This window comes from Barbus barbus (genome assembly GCF_936440315.1).
Source record: "Barbus barbus genome assembly, chromosome: 18".
NCBI classification, from domain to species: Eukaryota; Metazoa; Chordata; class Actinopteri; order Cypriniformes; family Cyprinidae; genus Barbus; species Barbus barbus.
This window is the reverse complement of record NC_136746.1, coordinates 20,141,459-20,169,270: the sequence shown is the minus strand read 5'-3', so window position 1 is coordinate 20,169,270 and position 27,812 is coordinate 20,141,459. Positions and strand designations below refer to the sequence as shown.

The 27,812-nt window shown below is 36.6% G+C and overlaps 2 protein-coding genes across 5 annotated transcripts in view; both read left to right on the top strand.

Moving 5' to 3' along the window:
* The first annotated feature begins 3,073 nt into the window (after positions 1-3,073).
* On the top strand, positions 3,074-11,014 carry LOC306884086 (U3 small nucleolar RNA-associated protein 25 homolog). The gene is made up of 13 exons (XM_079439741.1): positions 3,074-3,236; positions 3,345-3,384; positions 3,666-3,825; positions 3,910-4,143; positions 4,322-4,410; positions 4,918-5,116; positions 5,223-5,416; positions 5,629-5,845; positions 6,099-6,301; positions 6,463-6,645; positions 8,966-9,075; positions 9,435-9,680; positions 10,511-11,014. The coding sequence occupies exons 1-13, from the start codon at positions 3,136-3,138 to the stop codon at positions 10,767-10,769; spliced, it is 2,235 nt and encodes a 744-aa protein (XP_079295867.1). The 5' UTR covers positions 3,074-3,135; the 3' UTR covers positions 10,770-11,014.
* A 6,016-nt stretch (positions 11,015-17,030) lies between these two features.
* The window catches only part of LOC306884775 (synaptotagmin-14-like), a 33,064-nt gene continuing 22,282 nt past the window's right edge, over positions 17,031-27,812 (top strand). For 2 of the 4 annotated variants that reach the window (XM_079440963.1, XM_079440962.1), the window contains exon 1: positions 17,031-17,051. Coding sequence is in view for 2 of the 4 variants with exons in the window: in XM_079440965.1 (XP_079297091.1) it covers positions 17,039-17,051 (13 nt within the window). In the remaining 2 variants the exon portion in view is untranslated. The remainder of the gene's footprint in view (positions 17,052-27,812) is intronic. The other 2 variants (XM_079440965.1, XM_079440964.1) reach the window with 1 other exon arrangement.

Sequence of the window (27,812 nt, the reverse complement as noted above, 5' to 3'; positions counted from 1 at the left end):
CATTGATATAGTGAGTCCAAGTCAAGAATTTGAGAAATCATAGTGTAAAAACAGAGTACTACAAGATTCAACTTTTGCAAAAGCAAACCACTGTTCAACACGCATCACATTACATGAAATACATTTGAGGGAACATTTAGCAAAAAAAAAAATTACAAGAACGTCAGCCCTGTCGAGTGAATGAATTTGCCTCTGTTGCACACAGACACACACACACACATGCAAAGCTTTATCACAGGAAGTGGGCATGAGACCCTTGGCCTGCAGTAGATCGGCTGTGCTTCGTCTCTTTGAGAAGACTTTTTCGGTGGTGTTCACGGACACTCACCTCGCCTTCACGCTGGCACCCAACCGTGTTTTTCTAACCTTTGGTGTGTTTATGACTCACCCTTGAGCCAAGATGTGTGTGGTTCATTTGTTTCACTCCCCTTGTTTTCACTGGCCTCCAGCCCCGCTGTTATTCATAGGCACCCTAATCACCAGTGGGGAATATGCTTTATAATCACAGACCACATGTTCTCAGAGGCTGGGGGGAGGAGGGTCTCTCGGGGAGAATTAAATAAATAAATATATAAATAACTTTTAAAAAATGTCTCCGTATTTGGTATCCACACATCTGTTTTCATTGAATGTTATGGAACTACGTTCAATGATCAAATCAATTACATACATTCTTACACATGCACTGGCCAAGATATTTTCGGCTGCAGTCGAGTTAACGCACATCAAATATCAGTTCTGCTCTGATTCTGATGAACACCCGATACGTCTGCTGCCTGCACCTGAACGGATGGTGAGATACATTCCTCCACGCCTGCAGTGTTTGTAATTAGTTAAAGCTGTGTGACTCACAGCCGGAGGAAAAGTTTGATTCTTTGACTCATAGGGGAATGACAGAGCATGTTAAAGGCACTAATCATATTGTGGCAGAACATCTACTAATGTAACAGTGAGAAAATCTCAAAATGAGGTGGAAGATAAACCAATGACATGATTATTTTGCTTTGACAGCTGTTAAAACATCATCAAATCAGGCCCACTGCGTGCTTCTACTAAAATTCCTATGTGTCCAATAATCCTATCTGTTCTTGTGGAAGCAGTTATGATTTAGAAATGACAAAACCTATTATTAAAATGTTTATTTATTTATTTTTCATAAAATAGTGAAATCTGTGGCCCCTTGCTTGAGTCTGTCCTTGCTGCTGCAGCCTGTAGTACGATGACATACTGGATCAGATCCAATACATAGTGGATGTTTTACGCGCATGCGCAGTATTTGATTTTAATGAGCATGCATTAATGGGGCTGTTATTAAAGCTAAATGTAAGTTAAACTGTAATTACGAGATGTACACAGGCTTACACAAATTATAGTATACTGTGATTTTAAACCAGTAGTGCAGGCTATTGAAACTTTTTTTAAGCAAAAAAGGGCGTAGTTTTGAATGAACCAGTTTATTTTTTATTAGTTTGATTCGTTTTGGAAATACAAATCTACTAATTACAATTTTGTTTGTTCTTTATGAAAAAAATGGGTTCTATTGTCTTGTTTTTTTCCCCATAATAGTCTTCTGTCAATAATTCGTTCATGAATCAAATATTATTTTTCGTTCTCACTCTCTGTGCTATAGGCCTATGTGACAGAGTATAAAAGTTATGGGCCTACTAAAATATGCGGACATCATTTTTTTATACCGTATAAAAATAAAAAGAAGAAAAACTATCCTGTCAGTCGGGGTTCCGTTAGCCAACAGACCCGTAATCCCGGGTTATACCGGGTTTTTACAGTCAATCCTATGTCCTACAAATAAATACACACACGGTCGGGGACAAGGCAACAAAGCTGACAATTTCTATTTTTCGTGTGTTATTCATATGCAAGTTAAATCCCTGGAGATAGATCTAATGGCTAAATACCTACTCTCAAGACATAGCCTACTCTCTCTCTTTTTTTACTTTTTTTGAGTGTTTTGTATTGTATCAGACGATTTGTGAAAATCAACTAATATAACATGTATGTTACCTGACTGAGGAGTTATTACATTTACATTTATTCATTTAGCTGACGCTTTTATCCAAAGCGACTTACAATTGCTATATATGTCAGAGGTCGCACGCCTCTGGAGCAACTAGGGGGTTAAGTGTCTTGCTCAGGGACACATTGATGTCTCACAGTGGATTCGAACCCGGGTCTCTCACACCAAAGGCATGTGTCTTATCCACTGCGCCATCACCACCCGTTAGCGAGGTAAAGTCTTATTATAAATTTAATGGGTGTTTTTTTATTATTATTAGCCTATTGAAAATGTTTGTAATAGCTATATAAACTAAATGGATCGGCATTACTTTAATATCCCCTATGAAATTTAAATAAATATGACAAGTGCAACATTGAAATTTAAATAAATATAACAAGTGCAACATCTGAAGAGTTCATTTGCAAAAACAGACTATGTTTTTAACAATTCTCAAACTGCAGTTGGGTTATTTTGACAAGGTTAAAAATAACTAACAAAAACCAGCTAATTAACACAACAAAACACAATAAAAACATAATATCATTAAAAACATGATTTTTGAAAATTTTAAAAACGGAGACATCTGTTTTTGCAAATAAACTCTTCATATCATGTTACAGTGCTTATTGTATCCTTCTAATAATGGATACAGCACTGATTTGGGCATCCTGGCGATAATGAAAAAAAAAACTTTGAAGCCGCCAGTAAAGACAAAAACATTGTGGATGAATTTAGACATTAAAGTTTCTACATTGTAATGTAATATAGGTCATGGCGTATTGTAATAGATCAAAACCCCTTAATTGCTACATGTACTGTTAGACTTCACTTAGACTAAGTCACTTTGGATAAAAGCGTCTGCAAAATGATTAAATGTAAATAAAAATATGAATTTATTCGCGACCTATACAGCGCGTGCGCGTAAAACATCCACTACGTATTGGATCTGATCCAGTACGTCATCGTGCTACAGGCTGCAGCGAGGACCTGTTGGGGCCTTGCTTTGCAGCATTACTACCATTATTCCAACCCGACAGGTGGCGCTAATGTGTAGCTGGGACTCTTAACTGTCCGTGAAGAAAACACATAAGCGAGTTACACACGTGTAGAATAGAAATATGGGCAAAAGAAGGCAAGGAAATCAAGAGATTACAAGTTTAACTAAGAAACAGAAGAAACATCTAAAAGATTTTGGAGAACAGCACCCTTTTCACGATAAGTAAGTATAGCCATGTGTGTATTTTTAGAACAAAAACAGTATAACAGTATATACATTGGGAGCTTGAAGTAGCAAGTACTAACACTCTTAATATGGTTTCGTTTTTAGTGTTGTTGACAAGCCGGAGAAGACTAAGATTTTGCGTTTGGTAAGTAATTATAGAGTATTATTCTTTCTTTAGCCATGACTTATGGTTTAGAAGATTTGATCGGGCAGCTCCAGCAACCTCCTTCAACTGAATGAGAAGCAGTTAATGCATGTAATACAGCACTATTCAAATTACGTATAGGATGAAAAATGTGTTTGGGTAGATCTGATAACAGAAGTTACCCCTGGTTTAATCTTAATAGTTTGCTGCTCATGTTGAAGTTTGGTTCTCCATGTTTTGTTTAAAAGCATCATATTAAACATGTTTCTGCACCTGATCAGCCTCACCGTCCACAACACCCTGAACCTAACAGTGAGGAAGACAGTGATGAAGAGCTGCAGTCTGCTTATCAGAAACTTCTGTCCACCATGATCCAAGGTGCTGATGACAACAGTGAAGATGAAGAAAGTGATGATGAGGATGACGGAGAGGAAGTTGAAGGTAAGCTCTTTTACAGTCTTAATAGTCTACTTTTCGATATCAGTTGCAATGCTGAGCTCTAATTATTATTTTTTTCTCAATTAGGAGAGAGTGAAGAAGAAGAGGAGGAGTGTGATGTTGCCGAGGAAGATTTAGAAGAAGAGGCGGGCGAAACAGCTGGTAATTCACAAAATAAAGTGCACCCTGAAAAGACAAGTGGAGATATAGAAGAGAAAGAAGAGGGAGAGTTTACAGATAAGAAGAATGAAGCTGCGTTCTGTCTGGAGACCAACCTGCCTGTGGAAGGAGAGGAAAACATGGGAGAGCAGGAGGAGGAAGGTAAGACATTGCCTTGATTTATCTCTGAAAGGTAAAATGACTTACATTTGCTTGCAATTTATTGTTTTGCAAACTCTTAAGTGTGTAATACTCAAGCTTGACCAGATTGATTTCCTTAAGAAGCAAATTGAAAACCTAGGCCCAGGTTTTCAAACCTCTGACTCTCTGGTTGTTGTAGACATGTTTGTGAAGCACCAGGAGGCTGAACTTAGTGAAGAGGAAGTGGGACGAATCTTACAAGGATCAAAACTCAAGACTCAGGTTAAGGTATGGAAGTTTTAAGATTTATAAAATGTTTTTATAAGTCTTTTATGCTCACCAAGGCTACATGTATTTTATCACAAATACAGTAAAACAGTAATATTGTGAAATGAATATGATTTAAAAATAACCGTTTAATGTCATTTAATTAGCTGTAATTTAATTTATTAAATAACTATAAATTGTATTCTAGTGATAACATGCTGATTTTGTGCTCAAGAAACATTTGTTTAGTTAACACTGTTGAAAACTGCTTAATATTGTACTCTTAATATTTTTTGTGAAAACTGAAACGTTCTTTTTCAGGATTCTTTGATTAATAGAATGTTCAAAAGAACAGCATTTATTTGAAATAGAAGTCTTTTGTAACATTATTAATGTCTTACTGCCACTTTTGATCAATTTGTTGCATCCTTTCTGAATAAAGGTCTTTCTAAATAAATCAAATAATAAAAATCTTACTCGCCACAAAAATGTGAAATTTCACTATTTCACTTCTTCCACACTCTCCAGTGGCCAAAGCTGGGCACTCTGCAGTGCGCTTGTCCACTGGAACGTTTCCCAGCGGTGCGGCAGCTCTCTTCTGCCCCTCTTCCAGCCGTCCACAAAAACCTGGAGGCAAATTGGTGCTTGTTAAACCAGTCCTTTGCACCTGAAGGAGGCGCTGTGACAGATGTCACTGACCTACAGAAGGAATTGCTTGGGCTCATGGGTATGTCAATAAAATTAAGATAATATAACACCAGACAGACTAATTTTTAAAAGTATACTTTATGACTTTTTTCAGTATCCTCATCCCCCATGATTTGTTTTTGCAGGTACTTACAGGGATGTGCATTTTTCAAACAGCTCCCCCTTGAAGGAGGCCAAGGAAGTGCAGAGTGCGTACTGTCTTCATGTGCTAAACCATGTGTTAAAGGCAAACACTCGTGTGCTTAGAAATAATGCCAAGTTGAAGGAAACTAAAGATGTGAATGTGGAGTTTCGGGACCGGGGCATTACTAGACCAAAGGTACAGATTCATACCACAGCTGTGTTTTTTACTGGGGTTTTTTAACGGCATTGTTTAGTTTTTCATCAGTTTCTCCTATAATTGATGTTAAATGTAAATGTTATAAAATAATTTTAAATGTAATTAATTGACGTGCTCTCTTGATTACAACATGATTAAAAGTGTTTTAAATTAGCCAACTACGTTCCTATAATTAACTCTCCCTGTTTTAGGTTTTGATTCTGGTGCCATTTAGAGATGGAGCACTGCGAGTGGTCCAGACCTTCATAACACTTTTAGAGCCCAAAGGCAAGATAATGGATGTCAGTAATAAGAAGAGATTTAAGGAAGAGTTTGGAGTGGGGCCAGGTGAAAGTCCGCCCGAACTGCACAGACCTGATGATTACCATGCTGTCTTTTCTGGGAATATAGATGACCATTTCAGGATAGGTACGATAAAGTTTTTCCTCTTAACTGAAAATCTTCAACTATAATATGTGATGCACATTAATGTTTGAATGTTAAAACACTTAAAGCTCTCTCTGTATGTTGGGTTGGGGTTAAGTAAGACAATAATAATGGATTGTTTCAAACCCTTTAGTTCTTCTGGTGACAGAAATTATACAACCTGATACCTTAGTTTCACCTGTTTAATTGACTTTTTATTGTGCCTTATTTCTATTTTTCTTTCTCGATGGGGTAGGTGTGTCTATCATGAAACGCAGTATGCGTCTCTATTCTCCGTTTTACTCTTCTGACATCATCATTGCATCTCCACTGGGACTGCGCACAGTTCTGAGTGCCGACGGTGATAAAAAGAGAGACTTTGACTTCCTGTCTTCCATCGAACTTCTGATTGTGGACCAGGCGGATGTGTTCCTCATGCAAAACTGGGAACACTTGCTGGTGGGTTTCAGTTGTTCATAGGTTCTTTTACAACACTTGTAAATTTTACATTTAATAGCACAGTAATTTGATAATGGTGTTCTGTTTGTAATAAATTATAATGTAGGTATATTTTGGCCTTTTTCTGTTTAAATGTATAAATGGCTTTGTTTGTTTTGCAGCATGTGTTGAAGCATTTGAATCTGCAGCCTCTGGACTCTCATGGTGTTGATTTCTCTCGTGTGCGCATATGGAACCTGAACAACTGGGCAGCGCATTACAGACAAACGCTAGTGTTCAGTGCCATACAAGAGCCTCAAATCACCAACATCCTTACCAAACACTGCCACAACTACAGGGGCCAGGTATACAATCAGACACCCTAAGAGTATTTGTATTTTGGGGGCTAATCTGATTTGATCAGGTTTTAGGGGAGTGATTTATGATCATCTTATGTTTAATCTCATGTTGGTATTATGTTTAACTACTAAACATATTGACAATATAATCCTATTAAATTGTATGTTTAACTAAATGTTTACTTTTACTTTTGTCATTTAGCAGACGCTTTTGTCTAAAGCGACTTACAAATAAGAAAAAGTAACTAAAACTAAAAGTTACAACTCTATAAATACTATATACCTACATATTTAAGAAAATAAAGAAATTAAATAAAATTGACATGCATATAACATTTCAATAATAAACAAATAAATGGAAAAACTAAAATAAAAAGCGATACTTCTATCCCTTGCCGGTGTCCCTGTCCGGTGGAGTTGCACGGTAGAGTTGATGGTCTTTACACTCTTTGGTCTTCACACTAAGGGGGCTTCACACGACGACTGCCGCGGTATAATAACCTTTTTTATACCAATCCAACAAATCACCATTTAAATTCAGCTGGACCCACTTTCCTGTTAATCAACTAAAAATGGCCAAGCAAGTGCACACACTGACAAGATACGCGATACAGTGCGACACCAAACGCGATTTTTACTCTAGTGTTCAAAAGTTTTGGGTCAGTTACAACTCGAATTCTGAAAATGTTGGGACATTTTTTAAAATTTGAATAAAATGAAAACTAAAAGAATTTCAAATCACACGAGCCAATAGTTTATTCACAATAGAACATGGATAACATAAATGTTTAAACTGAGAAATTGTACAATTCTATGCACTAAATGAGCTCATTTCAAATGTGATGCCTGCTACAGGTCTCAAAATAGTTGGGACGGGGTCATGTTTACCATGGTGTAGCATCTCCTCTTTTTTTCAAAGCAGTTTGAAGACGTCTGGGCATCGAGGTTATGAGATTCTGGAGTTTTGGTGTTTGAGTTTGGACCCATTCTTGCCTGATATAAGTTTCCAGCTGCTGAAAAATTTGTGGTCGTGTTTGACGTATTTTTCGTTTAATGAAGCGCCAAATGTTCTCTATAGGTGAAAGATCTGGACTGCAGGCAGGCCAATTCAGCACTTGGACTCTTCTACTACGAAGCCATGCTGTTGTAATAGCTGCAGTATGTGATTTTGCATTGTCCTGCTGAAATACACAAGGCCTTCCCTGAAATGGGCGTCGTCTGGAGGGAGGCATATGTTGCTCTAAAACCTTTTATATACTTTTCAGCATTCATAGTGCCTTCCAAAACATGCAAGCTGTCCATACCGTATGCACTTATGCACCCCCATAACATCAGAGATGCTGGCTTTTGAACTGAACACTGAAAACATGCTGGAAGGTTTCCCTCCTTTTTAGCCCGGAGGACATGGCGTCCGTGATTTCCAACAAGAATGTCAAATTTGGACTCGTCTGGCCATAGAACACTTTTAAACAGTCCATTTTAAATAAGCCTTGGCCCACAGGACACAACGGCGCTTCTGGACCATGTTCACATATGGCTTCCTTTTTCTATGATAGAGCTTTAGTTGGCCTCTGCAGATGGCACGGTGGATTGTGTTTACCGACAGTGGTTTCTGGAAGCATTCCTGAGCCCATTTAGTAATGTCAATGACAGAAATATGTCGATGAGTAATGCAGTGTTGTCTGAGGGCCTGAAGACCAAGGGCATCCAACAAAGGTCTTCGGCCTTGTCCCTTATGCACAGAGATTTCCCAAGTTTCTCTGAAACTTTTGATGATATTATGCACTGTAAATGATGAAATTTGCAAAGCCTTTGCAAATTGACGTTGAGGAACATTGTTTTTAAAGTATTCCACAATCTTTTGACACACTCTTTCACGGTTTTGAGAGCCTCTGCCCATCTTTACTTCTGAGAGACTCTGCCTCTCTAAGACATCCCTTTTATAGCTAATCATGTTACAGACCTGATGTCAATTAAATTAATTAGTTGATGTTCTCCCAGCTGAATCTTTTCAAAATTTCTTGCTTTCTTGATTGTTGCCCCCATGCCTACTTTTTTGAGACCTGGAGCAAGCATCAGATTTGAAATTAGCTCATTTGGTGGATAAAAGTGTAAAATTTCTCAGTTTAAATAGTTATGCTCTCTATGTTCTATTGTGAATAAAATATTGACTCATGTGATTTGAAAGTCTTTTAGTTTTCAGTTTATTCAAATTTAAAAAACATCCCAACATTTCCAGAATTTGGGTTGTAATTACACTGGCACCAAACTTTTGAAGGTGGTTTAAATATATAAATGCAGATGCTATTGTTCTTCTTTCTCTTAGGTGTGCAGTAAAACTATTCCAAAGGTGGGTTCAATCTGTCAGGTACTCGTGCAGCTGCCACATGTTTTCCAGATGTTCCAGTCTGACAGCTTCATGGACCAGGATGCCAGGTACAGATGCCTGTTGTTTTTCATTCTGAACACTAGAGGACAGCGGTGTCTGCACAGAGGAGCCTCTGAGAGAAAATATTGTTGCAAGTTGCAACTATGAAATAATTCATATAACTGATACATTTTAGAATGATGTTTTACTGAAACTCATATTGGAAAGTGCATAAGCAATTGTGAGTAACATACTACCATTGTTTGTGGACTGAAAGCTATGTATATAAAAGTTCATACTGCATTTCCATGACTGCTCCATTTACAAAATGTGATATTTTGAAAGAATCATGTTCAGATGACTGCACACGGTCAACCTATAATGTTTAAGAGTTGTTTGCAAATATTTAAAATACATTATCCTTTAGGTTCCAGTTCTTTGTGGATAAGATCCTGCCCCAGTACAGAGACTCTGTCATATCCCACACTTTCATCTATGTGCCATCATATTTTGATTTTGTTCGTCTGCGAAACTACATGAAGAAGGAAGACATCAGTTTCGCTAGTGTGAGCGAGTACTCGCAGAGATCAGAGGTGTCTCGAGCACGACATTTCTTCCAGAAAGGAGAAAAACAGTTTATGCTCTTCTCTGAGAGATTCCACTTCTACAAGAGGTGTGTGTTTTGTACATGTATTTTCATTTGCATACTTCATATACACTACCATTCAAAAGTTTGGGTTCAGTTATTTTAACTTTTTTTTTTTAAAGGAATTAATACTTATGTTCAGCAAGGATGCATTAAAGGTATAGTTCACCCAAAAATTTAAATTGTCATTGTTTACTCACACTTACTTCGTTCCATACCTTATGTTAAACATAAAAAGATATTTTGAAGAATGCTGATAATCAAACAGTTGATGGTCCCCATTAACTTCCATAGTATTTATTTCTCTACAATGGAATTCAATTGGGACCGACAGCTGTTTGGTTCTTCAAAATTCTTCAAAATATCTTTTGTGTTCAGCATATGAAAGAAACTTATACAGGGTTGGAACAACATAAGGGTGAGAATGATGACAATTTTTGGGTGAACCATTCCTTTAAACTGATCAGAATTAATAGTAAAAAAACAAAAGACATTTATAATGTTGCCCCAAAAAAACAGTGGTGGCTGCAAAAATTCAGCTTTGCCGTCACCTGAATGAATAATATTTTACAATATATTAAAACGGAAAACAGTTAATATAAATTGTAAAAAAATCAAATATCAAAAGCATAAAATCTTACTGACCCCAAGGTTTTCAACAGTACTATAGAACGCATTAAAAAATAACAGGCCAATATTTAAAATACAAAAAAATACTAATAATTTCCTTGGGAGAAAAAAAACTACTTTTTTTTTAATTGAGCAAACAAATATTATTAAAACCATTTAAATTATATTTAATTTGTTGAACTTATTTCAAGTTTTAAAAAATTACATTTTATTCTCTTTTCTTTTAGATACACTATCAAGGGGATTCATAACCTGATCTTCTACGGGTTGCCCACGTACCCTCACTTCTACAGTGAAGTGTGTAATATGCTTCAGGCTGGTGTCAGAGAGGGTGATGGTTCTGTTAGCTTCACCTGCACGGCCCTGTACTCCCGATATGATATGCACCGTCTGGCTGCCGTCACCGGGGCCGACCGTGCCGCTCAGATGCTGCAGTCCAAAAAAACAGTGCACCTTTTCATCACAGGGGAGGAGAAAAACTCATGAAGGGGTACTGTGAAAATTGAATATGACATTTTCAACCTCTCAGACAAAAAGTATTTCCCTTCAATTAAAATTGTCAATTGGCTGAATGTAATTTTGTTCTCATGTCTTTGTGTTCTTTTTTTATATATATAAAGTCGTCTTTCGCTGTATTCACAGCCCAGATCTTTGGCTACAGTGTTTTTTTTTTTACTTTCAAAAGGGTTCAACAATAAATTCTGACCAGTTGAAGTGTCACCTGTCCTGTCAGAAAAGTGTTATATTGTCACTGTGACTTACATTGATCATGCACATTTGTTTTGTGCATGTGTAAACTTTTAGTTTATAGAATGTTGTTGTAAATTGCGTCGAGCAGCTAATGCTGATATGCGCTCTTCAAGAGCTCTTAGGATTAAATCTCCTTTCATTTTGATACTGAAATATGAAGTGAAGTGACATACTGCCAAGTATGGTGACCCATACTCTGAATTCGTGCTCTGCATTTAACCCATCCAACGTGCACACACACAGCAGTGAACACACACACACCGTGAACACACACCCGGAGCAGTGGGCAGCCATTTATGCTGCGGCGCCCGGGGAGCAGTTGGGGGTCATCAAATATGGCAAAGTCATCATTAAAATAGTTAAAACAGTTACACCAAATATCACACAAATACACAGAGTTGCAGTTAAGCTCATTTTGAAAGTGAATTAGTTGAATTTGATTTAGTAATTTCATAATCACTGCTTTTTATTGTGGCTTTTTAAATGACATGAGCAAGAGTTCCTCTAATGATCATGCTGGAAATGACTGATTCATCTAATGAACTCCCAATGTGATGTTCAAAAGTAGAACATTTGACAATTTGGTTTTAAAGGCGCATTGTCGCTCAAGCTCCCCAGTGATCAGATGCGGTCTTGTTTTTTTTGCTTTTTGCTTTGTTTCTCTGTCAATTGGAAAATGGAGCAGCTGTTTCACACACACGCTCTCTCTTTCACAGATGTGCAGTCTTTCTATCTGTAGCTGGCACACGTATACGCTCACATGTCATAAATAATGAAAGAAATGTGTGTCAGTTGTTTGCTTAAGGCCAGCCTCTGACTATATCAAACAAAACCGTCGATCCAGCCAACAAATCTCCTCCCAGTTCTTTCCCTGAACACGCAATCCTGCTGTGCTGCCTTTTGAATCCTCTCCAAAACTCCGTTGGGATTCATCCGCTGACCTCTGAACGCTCACACAGTGATGCCGCAAAACATTATTTCTGCTGAGCTTTCATATTAGTATCATCTGTATCGTTATAATGCTCCAAAACTAAGGAAAAATCTAAATGAACTTTCATATATATTGTTGGATGGATTTGAGAAAGTGCTCTGTGCAGCTGTTTCATTGAGCAGTATGTTATGAAATATTCAACAGCTGGTTTTTGGTCCTTTAGTGGAGGCAGTGTATTGCTGCAAATGTGCAAGAGACGGTAATGCTTGCAAGTGTGCCGTCTGGGTGCCTACCTCTGCATCTGAGCCCTATGGCATTTTCTTCTGTATTATTGTGTTTTCTGGGCTTGTTCAAGGATGATTCAGCTTTTTCAAATATAATATAAAAAATCTAAAGTATTTCTTGCAGGAGATCTTCATGTAATCACATTAGAAAAGCAGTCTTTATAATTTTATTCCTCTAATCATGGTGCAGTTTCAGTCACATTTTTAATCTTAATGTTAAAAGAATATTTTGCATCTGTAATTTCAATCAGGCTTGTTTGTGTGGCAAGGAATAGATGAAAACAGACAGACCTGACCAGTGAAAGTGACCTTTCTCAATTACGCACACGTTTGTTCTCCATTTGTGTGAAACACACTATCGCTCTTTCTCCTGTGTGTCCAGCCTCTTGGAGTGTGGGGAGTCTGTTGCCTTGGAAACCCCTCTGTGCTCCCATCATGACTCTAGTGTGTGTGTGTGTGTTGGGAGAGAGTGGCCATCAGTTGGTAGCAGGTATCAGGAGCACCTTTTCTTTTCACCTGTACTTGCACTGTGGCCTTTAATCACGTTGCATTTGCATTATACAACAGTTTTTTCACTTTTTGTCACTAATTTTCTCTGTGCTTGTATGTTCCAGGCCAGTGTTGTTATTAACTGGAACTAAAATTATTAAAATATTTTTGTTAATTGAAATAAAGCTGAAATATATCAAATTAAAACTAAAAGCTAAATAGAAATATAAAAATAAAGAAAGCATATTACTAAAATTAAAATGGATACTGATAAAAAGTAAATTCTAAATATTAATAAGTACTATAATGCTATCTAAATGAAATTAAAATAACACAACAGATTTTCGGTGCATACATTAGCTGTGGGTATCTTTCTGCAGGATTCACTGATACACCACTTGGTGGCAAATGACTGTCTTGAAATGAATCACTAATTGTTGACTCATCCGATTCCTTCAAAAACACAGGCTGAATTTGACTGTTCATACTATTCCAAATTCAGCCTGAATTATTCTGGAACAAAACAAGTGATTGTCTTTATTTGAGTCACTGAATCACTCGACTGATTTGTCCAAAATCACATTCTTTCAGGAACGCACAGTGAACAATTCTGCCTTAACAATTTTCATTGGTTGAGCAAAAATAGACACAGCAACTGGAGTTTCTAAAATATAAGTAGCTCAATATTAACTTCTTGTTAATGAAACTCATAAAATAATTTTGGTCTGAATATATGATAGTCATGGTTTGATCATTTTATGTTATTAGCAGGTAATGGAAAATTCCAACTAAGCTAATCAGCATAAATAATGTACTATTTTGAGCTGTCTTGATGGTATTTAAGATCAGGTGGTTTTTACAGCTCTTGGGTAAATTGATAGTCATTTAAGGTTTTCTCTGTTAGAAAGCCTTCCAAAGTGAAGCTGTCTGGTTGTGGAGAAACTGACAAATCTGTCTTCTGATAGGTTATCGTTTTCCCACAAGAACTCAAGCAGCTTGTCTCACAGACAGAAACAGACACGGTTTGGAGGCATATCCCTTGCTGGATTGCAAGCAGGTTCTGTGCCCAAAAATGCAAATATCAGATTGTTCTTACACTCAAAACGTACATAGAAGGTTGTGAACATCCATGCAAGTTCCTTTTAAGACAAGATACTTCACCTCATCTCTGTAAAAGAGAAGACCAAAGAGTTGTATTGATTTGTCTGAGGACAGATCAATCTTCCTCTTCATCTCTTCCTGGAACTGAAAGGGTTAATGGATGTCTGAGTGTTTCTATGACAACACAGATGAGACTGATGAGCACAACCGTTTGGAAGAGGCTCTCAGTTCAGAATCCAAAAATAACCACACACAATACAAGCTTAAAGAGATGGCAAGGGAGGAAGAGGAGGTCAATTATTGATAGAGAAAATTCTGCCCAGACATCCAAACCACCCCAGTCAGATAACCTCTGCACACCGACTGCAACTCAGATGCAAGTTTCATACTAAAATAGACCATGATGGTTATCTGCTTACAGCTTGCCATTTACTTAATGCCAATAACCAGCCTTGTACAAATGCTGCCTGATTTGCTAAATTGTCCTTATAAAATCTGTTTTTATTTACAAATAAATCGCTGCAAGCACAGTTGCGTTATAGTACGGCACACTAACCACAAGGCTATCTGTGCCGACATAAATGCATATTCTTTATAAAATTCAGTCAACAGATGCAAAATACAATAAATAAACAGGCCTTCATATATGGGTACTTTAGATGAGATTATAATACTTATATTGAATACTTATTTAAAAATAGCAGCTAAAAGTGATCAATGTCAGATGAAATAAAGCAAATTTAAATTTGGATCATTTTGTAAAAATCTTTTACTTATGTATTTTAGGGTTAAGAGTCATCCATTTGTACTGGGTTCTTTCATGTGTTTGTTCAAAATAATGGCAAGAAGTTACAGAGTCTAAAGTGCTTGTTTCCATTGATTTTGTGTGTTGGGATCGTTGTCTTTTTTGTAGTTAGCTGGTGGAGCGTGTCCCCGCATTTGCTCTGTCAATTATTAACAATCAGATAGAGAATAAATAGAGAGAGATGTGAGCAGTCAAAACCCATTATTTCAATTTACACCCAGAGAGGAAGAGGGATCAGAATTATTTAGTCACTCTTAATTGTCGGTGACATTTCTGTGATTGGGAATTGGGGTAGATGACCTACTACACATCATTAAACCTCAGTCCCCATTTCCAGTTAACACTGAAAATGTTTTTGTTTCTATTTTAGGCAGGTATTGAATGTGAAATGAAAAGAAAAGAGTGATGAGGTCCATTGAGCAGATACAAAGAGGATGGGGAATAATCAAATAGATGGAGAGAGAGAGACTGATGGGAAACTGTTATTTCTAGCATGATGGCACATGCTTGTATTTTTAACCAGAACAATGGGTGCATGGCAACAGCGGGTAACCATGGTGACTTTTAAGATAGCCGGATGGGATTATGATAACATTGCCAATTCTGTCAGGTTCACATCTGATGAAGTTTCACAGTTTCAGACAAATTTCAGACACACTGTGTTTTTCCTTTGACACTCTGAAAAGACAAAGCTGATTTCCCAAATGTGTTTCTCTCGCTCTCCCTTTCATCGTTTCTCCTGTAAGTGCTCTGAATGGCTTCCAGTACTTACAGAAATCTAATGACATCCCATTTGACAGGAAATGCACAAGCACTTCTCTCAGAACAGAGTAAAAAGTGAAGACAGAGAGATACCAGTTTACAACAAATAATGCAATTATCAGTGTAGAGCACTGTCTCATAAATTGGACTCGATTATAATCATGTAATCGTATTGATATGCAAAATATTAATTTAGCTGGATAATATCTCTGAATTACATGCATTGACATACAGAGGCTGTTTAGAGGGCATGGGAAGCTGTGTATTTAATTGCTTTTGAATGCAGATGCTTTCTAAAGGTTACTGTCATTAGGCAGAATGCCTGCTGTTTGGTTATGCATTTTTTAAATGCCCAGGAGAGCTGGTAGAAATGTAGGATCACTACTAATATTTGTTGCAATTCATATTTGATGTGAATGAGTCTTAAAATCCTAACTAAACAACGTGATTTAAAAATTTAAGAAAATATGGAAGAACACTACATTATCCCTCTTATCCCTGCCTACCAAATAAAATAACAAATGTACATGTAACATTAATTTTTTAATCAGAATCAAGTATTCCAAAGAGGCATATAATAATGTTATAGGCATTATGATATTTCTAATATTTGCTGTACACTTTAATTAACCAAGGAACCACCAAAATGTCAAAATTGTAGAACTGACTTGTTTGTAAAACATATATTTTTGATCTATCCAATTTTTAATGTCACAAGGACCTGTATTTATGATATTGTTCGTGGAATGTTGTCTGCTATGTAAAAGCCTGTGAAGGTGAAAGCCTATGGCAATAAAGGTAAAGGAATGGTTTACACAAAAATTATTGGAGGAGGAAGTGTTATAGTATTCATAGTACTCATATTTTAACTTGAAGCAGTGGTTTGAAGTTAAAAATTTGTTGATGGATTTTATAATGATGGCTATTGCAAACAGCTTTTCACTTCACAAGACATTAAAGGAGTCATGTGAATTACTTGTGGATTACTGTTTGGACTCTGATGGCACCCATTCACTGCAGAGGTTCCACTGGTGCAAATTATGTCATTTAAATTTCTCTGTATCTGTTCTAATGAAAAAACAAACTCATCTACATCTTGGATGGCCTGAGGGTGAGTACATTTTCATCAAATTTTCATTTTTTGGGTGAGATATTACTTTAAATTCAACAAACCAACTAACCTCTAATTAACAAGCAGAACTGTAAGGACATTTTGTAAACTGAGCTGTATCAAACTGAGCTTCAAGGGTGTATTTTTTTTTAAATCTCTAGCTGTGCCTTGTATAATATTCCACCATGAACCTATTTATATAAAGTAATCATTGGCATGCTTTGACATGCAAATTCGAGTGATCGAAATTATTCACTTAATTGGCTTGTTAATTTGCAGGAAAACACGTAATTTTTGATTTTCGACTGCTGTCTTGTAATTCATCCCACCCTTAAGCATTATTATTTGAAAACAGTTCATCAGGATCCTGCTAAGAGGCGCAGCAGGAACCCAGCGTATACTTTTCTATCATTCCAGAATGTACCATCTGAGTGGCGTCTCCCTCTCCTCCCCCGCGCACTGGAGAGGTCGAGCCCACCCCGTCTTAAGCGCGCGCCATGGTTCAGTCCAGACCAGAACATCATGGCGATAGATGGTAAGTAGGCCAATACCGCTCTCCTGCTCTCTCAAACTCACTTCTTTCCAAAGCCCCTCGCTTAGCTCTACGTGAAGTGGTTAAATGTTACTATTTCCCCACATGCTGTGGCATAAGAGTGTTTCTGTGTTAAAGGGACGTTGGTGGTAAAGTTTGTGTGTTGTAGTGTGGATTGAAGTGATTGTGGTGCTGAAAGAACAGTTCCCACACTGCCGACTCCCTCAATCACCTGGCATCTCCGTTACTTTCGCCGACTATTTGATGGTTTCTTCCTCTACAAGTGCGAGAGACCCTGCGCTGTCAGCAGGTGCCGGTCGCTTCATTGAGGAAATCCGGTGGTTTCACGTCTTCATTTGGGAGTGTGCCGCCGTCTGTGATGTAACTCGGAGATAGTATAGAAATCGAGGCTCTTTTACAGCCAGTGTTCAATCTTTGTGTATTATTTTGAGACACTCATACAGGTTGCTCGAAGAGTTGCGTAAGGTCTATTTAGCTGAGATTTTCTTGTTTAAGGAGTACGTTGTTCTCTAATCTTTGCTCTTAAGTACTGAAGTCTGTTCGCATAGATGTTATTTGTTAATTTCATTGCGTTAACTATTTGTAATATCAGTTTCTGAACTGACTTCACATCGAGAATATAAAAAATTTGAATTGTTTTTGAATATATGCAGTTTATATTGTATGTAGGCGGTGTGTATATCAGTTGGCTCGATCTTATCAATGTCATTTTGTATGTAAAGACTAGTTCTCACTCTGTGACTGGATTATGATTGTGTTTAAAAGGCTTGATTTTTATTGACCATGACTGCAAGCCAGTACCAACACACCCACACACACAGCCTCCACATGAGAAGAGAGTTCTGACTGAATGTGCAGTGTTTTCAGTTCATTTGAAATGTGCTGGTGGAGAGAGATTAGTAATATTTTTAAATGTAATTTTTATATATATATATATATATATATATATATATATATATATATATATATATATATATATATATATATATATATATATATATATATATATAAAAATTACATTTAAAAATATTACTAATCTCTCTCCATATATATTATTTTATTGTTTATTTTTTTACTTTTGTTGTTGTATAGTGAGAGGATACAGCTTTTATCAGTGCTCCTTTTGAGAATCTATTTTGCGCCGTTCCCCCTGAAGTAAAACAGTTAATTTGACAGCAAATTCTGAAATTCGCTAGTGACTATGCTTTTGTCTTCTTTATTGTATGATGTCAGATGCATAATGTCATCTCTTGACCTTACAGATATTAATGCCTGCAATAAATAATAAATAATCCCCTAAACTAACTACACTGCAGAATCCAGTGTTCATTCCTTTTGCCAGAAATCTGTAAGAATGTAAAAGTGAAAAGGGGAAAGTATGTTTTACAAAGGCAATTTGTACTTATTAGAAATGCATGTGTCATGTGGAGATCCCATGAAAGCCTGTAATGCTTACGATTGCCACTGGTTATTTTGCACTGCACTGCAGGTCAGTTAACCATATTGACACATTGACATCCAAACAGACCGATTCTGCCTCAGGACAATCAGATACTTTTATCTCCGCTCCGCTCCCCTCTCAGCTATTGACACAGTGAGTCCACATCAAATATGTACAGCACTTCACTGCTGTTCTGCAGAGAATAAAACCCAAAATCATGTTGGCATAACAAAAGAGCTGCACATCAAGCAGAACGTGGATTGCTGATAAGGAAGAATAGGATGTAAAAAGAGGCTGTTGAGTGCTTGTTTAACTGTTATCACTTGAGTGAAGTGTGTTGCCCCTGAAAGAGCTCCTGCTTTTGTTCTTTTCTGTTTGATTCCCATGAACCTCTTGAATGAAAAATTCAGCATTTTTACCTTTTAAATGGCAAACATCTGGTGTTCAGGTGTGTGTGGTTGTGAGGTTCTATTTGCTGAGTAAGTGTTTTGTGAGTTATTTACTTTCATAGATATATGCTGTATGGAAGAGAACTTAATGGATTTTGAAAACATGGTGCATTAATTTCACACGTCACTTGCAGTCTTTTGTTTCACGTGAAGGACGAATTCGGAATGATTACAGGGAAGTAATTCAGCCATAGCTAAAAGAAGGCACTTTATCAACCGTGCTGACAGGTGAATTTCAAACTCTGATGTATGTTTGTAATGGACGACATTTAAAACCCTCAAATGATACTTGCATGCAATGATGCGAGTGCATTGAGTTGTTAAAGATGCTTTTATTTAATGTAGAGGTGGATAAGGCTCCCTCTTCACCAGTGAATAGTCTCATCAGTCATTGGACTCACCATTGGTGTGTTGCCTCCTTTTACCTGTAAATGAGAAAATTAGCTTGTCAAAATCTGACAGAGCTGTTTACAAGTGATGTTATTTCAGAGCTCTGGAGGCAGCATACCCTCAGCTCCATTGCTAATCACATTAAATAGCTGCCATTTCCTGTTAACACCAGAGTGACTGCATCAACACAAAACCGTTACATATAATTATTGAAATATGTGCGTTTTTAGATCTGCCGTTTCACCTGTTTCTAAATGTTCTTGTCAAAATATACGTAGAAATTATGCATTGCTTAGTCAAACTCTGGTTTAAGATTAACTAGGATAGAATCAGTAAAGAAATAATGTCAAATATTCTGCTGTTTTCCATTTTGCTCCTTTAACATTTTGATAATAACAGCCTTTGTGTTCCACATTTGAAAATAGACAAGAGTTTTGAGTGAAGGTGAATGAAGATGACACAATTTTCATTTTACAGCAAAATGATCTGTGGAAGATGTGAATCGATTAGGTCAAATTTAGACATGAAATGTCTCATCTCTTTTTCTTTTTTATAATATACTCTACCATTTGAAAGTTTGGGAAATAATGTGTATATTTCCTAATATTATTATATATTTTAATTAATATATTTTAAAATGTAATTTATTCTTCTGATGGCAAAGCTGAATTTTCAGCAGCCATTACTCCAGTCTTTGGTATCACACACCTTCAGAAATCATTCTGATATACTGATTCGGTGCTCATGAAACATTTATTTTTATTATTATTATTAATGATAATAATATTGAGCTGTGTAACTCAATATTTTGGTTGAAAACATGATACATTATTTCAGGATCAGGATTCTTTAATGAATAGAAAGTTCTGTAATTATTTTTCTTGTGTGTGTATATATATATATAATTTTTTTTTTTTTTGCCCGCAGTAAACTTTAAACTTGATTGCCAATTACCAAAAGTACAAATATTTTAATGGACGTTGCGTTCAAAATGAACTTGGCTTAAATTTTGTGGGGGCACATTTGAATGGGCATGATGCAGAATAAATCAAACAGGCTGTATAATATCTTTCATTTCTACGGTTCTTTGCTGCTGCCTGTGGGATATTGATTTCACTTCTTGGCCAACTGTGGTTTATCCCAGAGAATATATATCACACACTGGATTTCTGAAATAGCTGTACCCATTATGATTAGCATTTTTCATTTCGCATCAAATGTTTCACTTTTTGCGACGCTGTTTGAATAAAACAAAAAGACATGCAAATTGAAAAACTGCTAAGACTTGCCTGTACTTTGCCTCTAGACTAACATTTACATACAAACCCACACACTGGTCTTACTCAGTCTTTAGGGGCATCTTGTGCATGAAATCAACTGCATCAGCTGTGGTGCAGTTCTCAAGAGTCTGACTTCTGCAGAGTCTGTTTTCATGACTCAGATCAGTGCAGACAGATCATGAACCTGATTCAATGCAAAGTCTGAATGCAGAGCGTGAAGCAGATGAAGTCCCATCAGAGTCCAGTCACCAAAACACACCCACAGAGCCCCAATTCCCTCTCCCAACAGCATCGGAGGACTCCAGAGAGTGGAGGTGCAGGGCCATAATTGCTGTGTATTGTTGGTCTACTTGTGCGCTTGTGAAGAGGAAAGCAAACAAGACATTTAAATGAGCTTTTTTCTTTCTTTTGCTGGTTATTTCCAGATTAGCAGAGTTAACGCCTCTCACAGATTACAAGATTAAACTGCATCTAGTCAATAAATGATCCATGAAATCAAATGGACTTTAATCCGTGTTATTTAAACTAGCTGTTCTGATGTCTGATTTAAATCAACTGTAATCAGCCTGGAGGAGTTTCTGGAGAGGAGGTGTATGCCAGCAATCAGAATCTTCTTTCTAATTGGTTTGGGATTTCAGATCTAGTGCAGATTTTAGGACTTGCAAATGCCCATTAGCTTTTATGTCTCTTGGCTTAAATTGCTTCTGCCTCTCTCCCTAGAGAATGAGAAGGAGAGAGAGTGTGTGAGTAAGAAAGGGAGAGAAATGTAGACTGTAGTGAATAGGATCTCCCTTAGAGGGCCAAACTGTTAATTACGGCGTTGTGTGTCAGACTGGTAAAGTGTGCGTGCAGGAGAGAGAGAAAGAGTGAGACCCTCTAGGGCAAAGTTGTCTCTCCTCTGTCTGGCTATCAGTCTGGGTCACAGTTAGACAAGACAGCTACATGTAACCGATACTGGAACTCTCAACCCAACTCTACAGAACTGGAAGAAAAAGACTGGGCAAAGAAACATGGATTTTTTTTATATTCAGACCAACATTGCTTGTTTCAATAAATTAGTTCATATTAATAAAATAATGAAATAATAAATTAATATTGAGTAACTTGTTTTTTCAATTTAGTTTTTAAATTAATTTCTTTATTTATTTATTATCCAAATTATTATTTATCCAAACAAGCCACAGCAGAAATAATCATTGCATGTCACTGAGCATCACAAAGTAGTGGCATTCCTGAATCAATCAGTAGATTTGAACGAATAGTTAATTGAATGATTCATTGCCTCATTCACGGAGAGGCTTGCTTCGTTCCTCTTGCTTTGAGTCAGTGATTTAATAACACACTTATAAAGTCAGTTACAGTACTTGTTTCGTTCCCGAATAAATCAGTGTTTTTAAACCAATTGCTTGAGTTATTGATAAAGTTGACTTTCTCATAAAGACACAAAAACAGACAGGCAGAGTGATATTAACAGTGGAAAGCCCCAGTGCTGTTAGACTGTATATTAGCACTCCTGGACCAACATTGTAGATCAAGTCACTTTGGATAAAAGCATCAGCTAAATTAGCAAATTTCCCAGCCGATGGTAATGAGTAATTTTTCTCTTTACAATCACATTTTGCTTCAGATAAAATTTAAATTCTAACAGTGTCTGACAAAGGCACAGATGACCCATATGGGCTTAGGGCAGTTTCTAATATCTGACTTTGGAAGCTGTGATCACTTTGGAGAGTGTGGTCTGGAAGGGTGCTAATTGTCCCTATGAATCAAGCTCTAATGATTCTTTAATGGAGTTGGCAGAAGTTTAAACTGTTGGCTGATGGAGTTGGTTCATGTTAAATTACGCTACCCAACCCACAGCCCTCATTGTTCCAATGTGCACACGTTTAGGTATTTTACCAAGTTTTGCCAAATTTGAAGATGATTAATAGCATGTAAATGGCCTAAAATGGATCTTTAACTGCATTTAAAACAGTTTGTATAAATGGTTTTCTGTCTTGAAACTGTATGTCAGAGATTATTCTTTTCTTAAACCATTGATAATAAGGGCCCAGCTTGTTCACCACGCATGTGATGTAACACACTGAAAACCCTAAAAATACGGTGATGCGTTGATTGGACTCTGACTGCTAGAATTGTACTCGGCATCACGTTTGCAGAATTAATAGACTATTACCTTTACTAGCACACAACACCTGTGAAAATTGAGTGTCAGAGGTGAATTTACTCTTAATATGGGGTGTTTTCTCAAATGGAAGGCTGCATCCTACCTAGACTGCGTCCTTCCTAGTTCAGTCCTTCAAAGTCTTGTAGGCTAGAGTCCTCATCAGCATATAAATGCTAGAATGAGACGATCTAGTAAGTGCGCGTGGCTATGTCACATATGTTCCCGCCCTCACCGTCACTGCACGAAAATACTAACAGAACTTAGTTTTGGGAAAAATACTTTGTATTACAAATCTTTATATTATTTGGCTTTCTATTAATGCAATACAATGAATCACAGCTGTTTACAGTCTCCCCGTGGTTTAAGTTATTTGCAGTTTAGTGTTTATTGAATAATTTGCACCAAAACGAAAAATAACATCTACGCTTTCATGTCTGAAAACCTTCTTTTTGTCTAACATTTCATAATAAATTCAGACAAGCTCATTAATGACTCGTTTATTTTCATGAAATGGAATGGGTACAAAGGATTGTGGGTAATTGAAGGTCACAGAGGATACATCCCATGCATCCTTCAAATTCAGTTGAAGGAAGGACGCAAAATGAAGGCTGTCTTCCAAGGATCCTTCCGATTGAGACGACCTTCAGCGACGTTTGATGACGTGGCAGCCGAGATATGCAGCCTTCCATTTGAGAAACACCCTCAGTATATAACAGGCTTTGCTTCATGGGTGTATTTTTTTGTGCAGAGCACAGATTTAAAATAAAAAAAATAAATACAACTTTTTGAAAATATGGTTTGCACATCTTATCGAGTGGCATTTTTGAGTGTGAGGTTCTATGGAATTTAGTTTGTCCAGTCTGTTTTCTAGTTCTTTATGCTCTCCAGGACAAATTATTGTCATTTGAGACCTAATTATATTTTTAAAGCACATATTTTGCATCTTGTTAAAGACCTTTTTCTCTTTTTATGTTTCTATGGTGGTAGGGATTTTATCTATTCAATTGCCATTTGGCATCACATTTCAGCAGTTCTCCAATGTTGCATTATTCTAGCCTTGCAGACTTCTAGTCCGAATTCACAATATGATATATGCAGGTCTCCCAAACCTTTTTGTTAATGCTCAATGGTAAAAATTATTTAACATTAAACTAAATCTAATATAAATAGGGAAAAATGTTATAGTTGTAGCTACAGATGAAAAAACTCATCCTTAACCCATAACAGAGCATAATTCAAACAAACGAGACTCAGCCTGACCAAAGAAAAAAAAGATCATTTCAAATGAGCTTCAGTAGTCAGTCAGCAAACCCACTGTGGGATATTGGAAAATCACAGGTTTTTTCTGTTCCTCAGTGGCATTTTCATTACATCCCCTTTGGCGAGCTGCTTCTGTGTGCTGTTGTTTTTGAAGCCAAAGCGGATTTGTGTGTAAATCTGTCGGTCTGTGAATAAGATGTTGTTTTTTTTATAGAGAGTGAGAGATGGTGAAAATAGCACACACAAAATCTGGAGCTGTTAAGCCCAGGCAGGAAGGATTCTAGATATAGATAGATATAGATGAAGTTGTAGGCAAAGGATATATTTGAATCTCTACCTTGGTCATGAATCGGTTTGGAGGAAAGTGTCAGTATTTATAGTTCTCACAGTTACTATATTTAACTCTCTTACTGAGCTGACAAACTGCACCACCTGTGATCTTTGGGACAAATTTGAAACGCATTATGATGGGGGGAAAAATATTAGTAGGGAATACTGAAAGAGTAACAATTTTTGCATGAAAAGAACTTTGTTTACTTATATCAATTTTGGCATTTCATAATATCTCATTTTATTACAGCATCTGTATTCAGAATTTTTTTAAAACAAGTTGTGTACATCTTTAATGCAGATACTTTTGTTTATATGAATTTATTATGCTATACCGTGGATACATCATGCTTTGCAAAGTTTGACATGACTTTGCTTCACAAAGTGTGATCTCCAGATCCAAGGGCACTTCTTTACCCCTCTCTCTTTCATTTTTTCCACATTCTAGGGTTTGAAAACTAAATAGAGGGAAATACCTGTATAAAACTGGGACGGGCCTCTATAAATACAAAACAGCCCTGTCTGAGAAGGGGAGATGGATGAAAGAAAGAGAGGACAAAAGTACTTGGGGTTTGGCCCTGCAACCTCACCTTGGCTTAGTTTACTTACTTTATTTACAGACTTGGCATCAGTCAAACTGTTTCCCTCAGGACTGAATTAGAACTGACCTCCAGAGAAGAATCCTTGGAGAAGAACCAGGAGGCATCAGAGATTCTGACTAACTGGCACACTTTGCAGTTTATTCTGACTGTGAACCACCCAATTAGAAAAGGCTCTTATAAGTAAATATATATTTTATAAGTAACATTTTGTTTTATTTTTTTACTTAACATTACTGGGTAGATAAATCTTAAATTTATAATTTAAACCTTGTGGTCAGAATATCCATTGAAAAGTAATAAATCAAGTGTTCGGATATCTGTGCCATATGTGCAATGTGCATTAGACACATGGGCTGAAAATAAACTGCAGATGCAGAGATTGCAACAGGAACCCTTGCTAGGATCTCTCAAATTATGTGAGTTCAACTTCAGTTCAACAAGATGGAAGTTATTGCATATTTAGCAGAGCTGTTAGATCTTAATGTGATTTTAATCTGCTTTGTACACTGCGGGTCTGAAACCACACTGGCTGTGTGACAAAAGACCATGTCAGTAGATGAATCTTGTGGAGAAATCTCTCTCTCTGCAGGCTAGTTTTATGTGGATTTTAGTTCTTTTATTTGTATCTTTTTGATTTAATATTCAGCTGTCGGTCATTTCACACACTGCTGTGTGATGGATAATTACAGCATTTTAGGGGGTTATGATAGACCCAAAACACCTTGTGGGAATATTCCAAATTAAACTGGCAGTGTTTGCTTTTTTAATGTACTGTAGGTGATGCAGATCATCTCTGATCTGTCTTCTTAACAGTAAGCTTCCAATGAGCAGTAATCGAGAATTACGGTACTGTTATAATAGCAGTGATCAAGCTTCATTACCATGGAAAGATCCACATTGTGAAATTTAGTCTTAGATGTAATTCTACCATGATTAGACTCCACATCACAGATGTCTGGGGTTTCGATCGGGTTACAGGTTGACAGCACACATTAAGAATGCATAAACTGACATCCTTGGCTGCTTCCATCTCTCTCCTCCAGAATGACCTTTACTCACCTTCTCACAAACAACCTCTGCAGATCAACCTGACATTACAACCCCCCACAGGCTAAAGGCCAAAGGTATTTGATTCACAACAACTCTCAGCCAGAATCAAAGTCTCCCTTTTTCAATGCTAATCAGATTTAATGCACCGATAACAAGATATTACTGAATTGTAACATTGAAACTTGCAGTTTCTGTAAAGCTGTTTTGAAATATGTACTGTGAAAGTGCTATACTTGAGTTCAATGGATTTCATTTTTTAATAATTAAAAATTGTTAAACTGAAAGTGGTTTAAAAAACAATTAGACAAAAGCAAAACAACCTCTTTGCAGCTGAACACTGAGTTGAATAAAGCTCTTGCAGTGCAGAGATGCTCATTCAGGGCTCCAAGGTTTCTCAGACTGAAGTGCCATACGATTTATTGTTCATTTGTTAGTTTGAGAAGCACTTGAATTCAAATGAGGTCAAATGGGTCAATTTTGTCTATGGAGGCTTGAGAAACGTAACAGGGACAATGTCATCCAGTAATCAGTAATCATATTTATTTAACATGTTTAAAAATATAAATAATAATATTAGAATGTTGTTTAAACAAACTATTATTAGATTAAAAAAATACAGTAAAACCCATAATATTATGAAATATTGTGACACTGACTGTTTTCTATTTTAATATATTTTAAAATACAATTGTGTTGGCAAAGCTACAATGATTCACCATCTTACTACATCATATTGGTCATCATCATTTGTGTTTGAACATTATTAATACTAATTGTCATCACACAGACACAGTCCATGTGCTTTACCCCTTAATGCAAGGCTCCATGTTTAAACTGTATGCTTAGCTCTGGTGTGGGGTTCACTTCACTCAGTCCTAGGTTTGAATCCAACCACTGCCAACTGAGATCTTCTGCAGACCATCAGTTAGTCTTACGCTGTACATAATGGAAACTCTTTTTTTTGCTGCTTTCTAATGCATGAGTGTGGGTTTCAGCTTTAAAGACATTTCTGACCTGAACTGTCCCAGCAAACACCCAAACACAGCTGCAAAGTGTAAAGTGAGCCGTTCTGCTGAGGTGATGTCTCAGATTGTGTGTCTGAGTTTTAACTGCAGAGTTCAGATTAACACAACAGTGATCCCTGTTAGAATTCATTACCTTTGAGAGGTTATTTAGCACTACAGTTACTGATTAAAATTGTAGTTAGTAACGTAATTTACTGTAGGTTACTCATTTTAGGTAGTGTATTCTTATACATTTTAGATTAATTTTAAATTACTTTTTTATATAAATAGTTTTAAGCTTACCGTTAAACATACCACACTGTTATTTAAAAAATGCAAAGAGAAATATATTAAATTTTTTTACATTAACATCATAAAATGCATTAAGCATTACATTACACCATGGTTTTCCAAACTATGCTTAATATAAGAACTGCAGTGGGTTTGTGAGTTGATAAAAAACTAATAATTAAATTTTAAAAATGTAAAATAAAAAGGATACACTTGAACACTAAACATAAATATTTCATTTGTTTACCTGCATGTCAATGTGACCATTAACTGATATCAGAGAACTGAAACTTGTGAATGTGTTGTTTAAGGAGTTTGGCTGACAAACTATTTAGGAATCACTGCATCAATAAATTATGAATAATTTATGGACATTGTGTGAATAATATGTAATCATGTAATCCATAAAACATAACTATAATCGGATTATGGGCATTTTAAAATGTAATATACTCTAATTTCAGGTACTTAATATTTGG